Genomic DNA, 6,683 nt, shown 5'->3' with positions numbered 1-6,683 from the left:
ATAATTGTGAATAGGGTATTTTAAGAGGCTAATCTAATTGGAGTTGGGCAAAGTAGGACACACAAAGTCAGTGGTCCAAATGGGAGGCCTAGTAGGTCTGCTAGATCTTTGAAATTGAGTATGAGATGATGGAGGTGTAGGAGATATATTCTAGACAAAGGAAGGTGCAGAAGCGGTTGAGGAGCTTGGTAAAGTTGAATCTATGTCAGGTAAATTATGTGAAGTGCAGTATAAGGAAGGTTTTTCTTCCATAAAGGTAGTAGCAGAAATGTCAGCAAGAAAAGCAGGTTTAAGGGGCTGCTGTAATGAGAAAGGGAAAACATGCTCATGAAATAAAACATCTCTGTTAACACAAACGGTTTGAGAAGCCAAATCATACAAAATATAACCCTTTTTTTTGTGGATGAATACCCAAGGAAAACACAAGGTATTGATGTGGGAGCATACATGTCCTGAATAGGCAGATTGGAAGCATAGGCCAAGCAGCCAAAAACTCTCAAATGATCCAAATTGGGCTTATGACCATAAAACTTCTCAAAATGAGATAAGCCATGTAAAAATTTGGTAGGTAACCGATTGATTATATACACAGCAGCTTTGACAACATATCCCCACAAGTAATCAGGGATGTGAAATTGAAATTTGAAGGCCCTAGCAATGTCAAGAATGTGTATGTGCTTGCGTTCTACAACTCTATTTTGCTATGGAGTGTAGACACAAGTGCTTTGGTGTATAATCCTTAAGCTAGACAACAATTCATGACACTGATTATTGAAGAATTTTGTGCCATTATCATTTCTAACATACTGAGGAGTGTGGTGATATTGGTTCTAAACCATTTGTAAAAGTTCTTCAAAGTTTGGAATACATCAGACTTGAACTATAGCAAAAAAAGCCATGTGATTCTAGTGAAGTCATCTACCACATTGAGAAAGAATCGTGCATTACCTTGAGTGGCAATCTTGTAAGGGCCCCAAATATCTAGATGGAACAGTTCAAAGGCATGAGATGTGGCTGTGTTACTGGTAGGAAAGGGTAATCTGGTATGTTTGGCTAAAGGATAGGTTTCACAATAGAACTTGTGATTATTAAAACCATGATGCAATTCCTGCAAAATTGATAAAGTAGCATGTCCTAATCTCATATGCCAAAGAACAACATCCTTACTTTGAGACAATGTGTTTATTGAAAAAGTAGTAGCTACATTGAGAGATTTGCAAGCTGTTTCTCTATTACAATCAGAAACATTGATTCCCAAATTTTTATTTAAAGCTAAAACAAAACCAAGAAAAAAGGAGCTGATTTTCGAGATTGGCATGAAGTGATATACCCCCTGGTATTGCTTACCAATCCCCTTCAGTTTGCCACTCCAAAGATCTTAGATCACACGAAAATCCGGATATAATGTGACGGAACACTGACTATCAGAGGCTAACTTAGAAATTGATAGCAGATTGTACTTAAAATCTGGTATGTATAGGACATTCTGTGGTGACAAATTTTCTTGTAGGCTGACACAACCAACATTTTGAATTGATGTTTTTGTTCCATTTGGGAGACTAACAAAACCAGGTATAGATGATTTATTATCAACACAAGATACAACATTTCGGGTACTATGAGTCATATGGTCAGTGGCCCCCAAGTCAAGAATTCAATCATCAATAAGACCACAGTTTGAATATAGGGAAACAATTATACCTACCAGATTAGTTGATGGTGTTCCCAAGTTCTCCTTGCCTAGCAACTGAATCAATTAAGCATACTGCTCTGGAGTCAAAACATTGCCTAAGCTAACTCCTTCGTTGCTACTGTCAGTTGCTGATTCAGTGTGTGAAGCTGATTATTGACTTGAATGAACTTGATTGGCTTTAGCTTTTGATCCTGACTTGCTCTTAGTAAACTGAAAACCTACCGAATATCCATGTAATTTGTAACAACTATCCTTTTTGTGTCCTGCTATATGGCAGTAATCACATTCAACACAGGGCTTCTTCCCTTTATATTTTGAACTTTGAGTTTGATTTCTCTGATTCCCTTGTGAGTAAAGTGTTGTAGTAACTTCAGTGTTCTGATTAAATCCAGTCAAGACCTTTTGACTTTCTTCTTGGCTTACTAATATTGAGTAAGCTTGTTTGATAGAAGGTAAGGGAGCCATTAATAGGATTTGGCTTCGCACCAATGCATATGAGTCATTAAGTCCTATCAGGAACTGTAGTAGTTTTTGTTGATTAAGATGTGCCAAATAGGCTTTAGTTGATTCACTATCAGGTGGTGGCAAGCTTACCAATGAGCTGAGTTCATCCCATAGAGTTTTCAGTTTGTTGCAATACATTGCAATCGAGTGAGTTCCTTGCACCATGTTAACCATTTCTCTGTGGATACCAAATACTCTTGTGCCATTGACCTTGTTGTATTGTTCTTGAAGATCTTGCCAAACCTAACTCGCACTAGTAAAGTATATAATGCTATTGAATATTTCTTTTGAAACAGTGTTGAAAATCTAAGCTAACACCAAAGAATTACAACATTCCCACTGTGCATGCAAAGCTTGATTGAAACTTGCCTTCTCACAAGATCCATCAACAAAACCTAATTTGTTTTTTGCTCTCAGAGAAACAATCATCGCACAACTCCAAATTCCGTAATTCTCCATTCCCATAAGATGTTGTTAAATAAGATCTGATGCAGGGGTATCTAATGGATGTATGTAGAGTGGTGAACTTGAGTCAATAACATTCAACATTCTGAGATGAATTAATTTTAGCTTGTGCAAGAATTTAGCTGAATTAATAACAAATTTCAGCTAAAGAACAGTTGAATGAAATTACTCTATTGATTTTGAGATTCAGAGAGATGAAGAAGTGATGAAGAAACAGAATTGATTTTAACTTGAATCTTCAATCGAAGCTACTCATTTTGCAATTGAAAAAAACACTGCTTTGTTACCATGAACAAATTGTATTTGAGAGAGGAGAAATTTTTATTTAGCTTGAAAAATTAGTGTACAAAACGTTTATTACAGTTTATATATACAAGTAACCATGGTTGGCTAATCATAGTTAATTAACCACAACAGCTAACTAACTATTTAACTAATTGACTAACTAACTAACTATCTGATTATACTAATAATCCAATAAACTCATTATGTGGTTAGCCCAACATAAACAAAACCCTCCTAGCTTTTAAAGTAACAGAAACTATCCCCGTTGTCATATTCTGCAAAATAAACCCCTGAAATTACCTTTTACCCGCTTGGATTAATTCTTCCTTTTTTTTTTTTTTTTTTTTTTTTTAATTTGATCTTTTCAACATTTTCAATTAGACGAATTGTATAGAATGAATTTATTGAAACTTTACTAAAGTACGTAATTTTTTTTTTTTTTTTTTTGGTGAAATGATATTCACTTTATATTATTATTGATGTGATTTGATGATTATATTAATATAATCGCTTATTATTATTAGTTTATTTAAACACTTTTATAATCACTTATTATCTCACCCCCTTTCCCTTTGGTTAAAAACAAAGTTGTAGAAAGTTCTTACCTTCAAGGTTCCAGTCTGACTCTGATCCCTTTATTTTTATTTTTATTTTTACAGAAGAATCGATGTGGTGGCAAAGCGTCTCGAAGGTTGAAATGAACAAGAATTATAATCTCTTTAAGACCTAGGAATGTCCTCTATATTTAATGACAAACAAGGGGAAGCTATACGGAATTTCTTATAATTATATATATATTTATATTAGACAAAACTTACACATTCTTGTAGACATTTAAGAAACTTAGATCAAACACATTACCAAGAGTCATACCATACTGGCTTTGTATGAACTCTCGCAACAAAGAAAGGCCAAGTAGCCTAAAAAAAGTATATATGCATCTGCTAGTAGTACACCAACAATTTAAACGCTCTCTTCAAATCAAGCGACTTTTCAAGCGGCTGAGGGAGCCGGAATGTAAGAAATGGCAGGTTCCGGCATAGTAGAGATGATGGATGCCCTTGAATACGTCTCTTCTTCAGGAGCAGGATTTTCTGCCTTGAAATCAAGAGACTCATCATTATATATATCCCACCATTTTTCCACTAACACCTTGATGTCCTCTCTGTCCATATTAACTTCCTTACCAGTATACCTCCAGGGCTTTGAACCCTATTTTAGTTTACAAAAAAGAAAATCAAAGGAGGTTAAGAGTCTGAAATAAAAGGATTCTTTAAAAAGAATTGTATAATTTGAAGGCAAAAGAGTACTTACAGCAGCACAATAGTGCACCACCTTAACTTTCTCAAGCTCCACATTCTCAGGGTGGCGCCATAACATAGCGAGAACCAAGTTGTAGGCCAGTGGAATAGGTTTGTACACCTTTTGGAAGAACATGTTCAAGAAATCCTGTCAAACCCATACAATAAAAAGATGAATATAATAAAATCATAAAAACCTCTGAAAGAAAGTCCATGGTTATATTATATCTTTGAAGATCTCTAGAGATATATTTAAGTTCGAAATTAATTATTGAACTCACTTGCTCAGCAAAGGGTGTTGGTGGAGTGATCTGAAGAGTCTCGAGAAGATTTTCATAGGTTAAACGGCTAGGCTCGAACACAAACATTCCGGCATTAAAGTACAAAGGAGGAGGAGATCCCATCTTGGCAGGCCATGTAACTTTATCTGGGCACTGCTGGCAATACCCAATAGAGAATTGGGGCGAGTGGCTCCATGTCTTCTCGCAGAAGCAGTCCATTACGGCGTAGAAATACCCGTCTGCCATGTCGAAAAGATTGTCAATATTCTCGAACACTTGAATATCGGCATCCAAGTATATCATCTTGCTGTACTCCTCGAACTGTAAACATAGATAAACCTAACTATATCAAAATTCATAATATCCAGAACTGCCCCGTTTAATAAAACAACGAGTCTTAAATTCACAATTTTGTTCGCTAGGGACAAAAAATATTGGGGTCAACCAACGATCGATTGAGAATATGCATGGTCAAATCGAAAACTTGTGAGGTTCGTGCATGTGTGCCAACCAATCGTTTAGTAAATAATCTTACTTTTATATAAATATTTGTTCACAATAACAACAAATGGATTTAGATTTTTATGCTCTCCTGTCTATACCCATGTAACCCATCTCGGCCGATAAAATCCCAGTTATATGAATTTTCGATATATAAATAACGTACGGTTAACCAAGTTATGAATTACATCTTGATGGGATTTTTTATTGTAGTAAAATATATACGAACTTATGCTGAAAAAGAGAAGTATTAAGTATATGTGCTTAATTTCCAAATAAAAAACACGATGATGAGGATTTTGTTTTGATAGAGACCTAAAAGAGTAGCTTTGTAATTCTTTATACACAGTATATACTCGTGTGTATGGTGTTAAGGTTCACAAAAAAAAAAAAAGTGAGAATATTAATATAAGAGAATATCATGTATATTACTTACATTCCATATGCGAAGCTTGGAATAGTTGATGACATAGTAAGCCATGGCAAATTGAATCTGATTTTGTGGGGGATAAATAGGCTCGATTTCCTGAACGATGCATCCCTGAGACCTTAAGATCTCACGGTGCTCTTCGGGGACATCAGGCAAAATTGCAACAACTAGAGGGTATTCACTTTTTGCCTTGCGCAAACCCTTAGCCAACCCAACCACTCCTTTAACATAATCGCCATTGCCGGCTAAAAATGTCACGTAGGCCCTTTTTGAATAGCCCGTGTTCAGTGTAGAAATCTTGCCGCTGCCCGAGAAGACATCTACAGGAATTTCTGGGGCCATCACGTTGATTTTTGTTTGTTTTAAGGTTATTGAATGCTTTTGAGATGGCTGGAAAATGTTGAGAGATTAAACAAGATTGGTGTTTTGAGGAGCCTTGGGAAAGTAAAGCAGCAAACACCAATGGAAGCCACCTACTGACCTTTATTCCTGAGCTACATTGGCGAACTTGGCCTCCTTAAATAGACCTCACCAAATGAGGACTAAATTCATGCCAAATGAACTCTAAATGAAACTCTTTATTATATAGTCTTTTTGATGTTTTTAAATATTCCTTGTTTAAATCCAGGTCGGTATAAGTTAAAATTTAAAAAAAATGAAGGAACGTCAATGTTCCTTCTACAACCCACCACAAGTCTAGCCTTATCATCAAAATGGACGGTTGAGATTTGAGAGGTGGTGGTCATAGTCAATTGCAGATGGATAGATGGCATTAAGGCATATTCATAGATATACTTAAAAACCAGAAGGAGAGATGTAAAGGCTATGCATGCATCAATAGTGGGAGTCATTTTCCTCCTTGCTGTAAAATATAAAGAAGAAAATAAAAGATATGTAGCAAGCATCTGTGGATTAGAATCAGAAATTAAATTGCTGGCTTTACGTGGACCTTTGGAAATGATACTAAGAGAAATTGCCAAAATTAATTATTGGAGACTTCTGCTAAAAAATGTTCTTCATTTTAAGTCACGTTTTCCAGAATCAATTAAATTAAAGCGAATAATATATATCAAAATCTATAGCCAATCGTATTAAGTATCTTACTGAATACGTATTTTTATATAACTGGCCAGTTATAGTAATATAATTAATCTTCCTCTTCTCCTTCATATCTGAGTTATGGTTCTTGATGAAAATATAGAAAGATTGATTAAGAACATGCT

The 6,683-nt window shown here is 35.4% G+C and overlaps 1 protein-coding gene across 1 annotated transcript; it reads right to left on the bottom strand.

Annotated features, from left to right (window-relative positions):
* Nucleotides 1–3,714: 3,714 nt before the first annotated feature.
* Nucleotides 3,715–5,951, bottom strand: LOC116135456 (galactinol synthase 1). The gene is made up of 4 exons (XM_031421165.1): nt 5,467–5,951; nt 4,530–4,850; nt 4,262–4,396; nt 3,715–4,159 (listed from the first exon to the last, which is right to left on the bottom strand). Exons 1-4 carry the CDS (start codon nt 5,800–5,802, stop codon nt 3,941–3,943), a joined length of 1,011 nt encoding a protein of 336 aa, XP_031277025.1. The 5' UTR covers nt 5,803–5,951; the 3' UTR covers nt 3,715–3,940.
* Between the last annotated feature and the right edge of the window lie 732 nt (nt 5,952–6,683).

Source organism: Pistacia vera, unplaced genomic scaffold (genome assembly GCF_008641045.1).
Source record: "Pistacia vera cultivar Batoury unplaced genomic scaffold, PisVer_v2 Contig30, whole genome shotgun sequence".
NCBI classification, from domain to species: Eukaryota; Viridiplantae; Streptophyta; class Magnoliopsida; order Sapindales; family Anacardiaceae; genus Pistacia; species Pistacia vera.
This window is presented reverse-complemented; position numbering and strand designations above follow the sequence as displayed.

Coding starts and splice junctions, on each gene's coding strand:
- LOC116135456 (XM_031421165.1), bottom strand. CDS start 5,802: ATGGCCCCAGAAATTCCTGTAGATGTCTTCTCGGGCAGCGGCAAGATT. Junction 4,397..4,529: donor CAACACCCTTTGCTGAGCAA/GTGAGTTCAATA, acceptor TGGGTTTGACAG/GATTTCTTGAACATGTTCTT. Junction 4,160..4,261: donor TGGTGCACTATTGTGCTGCT/GTAAGTACTCTT, acceptor AAACTAAAATAG/GGTTCAAAGCCCTGGAGGTA.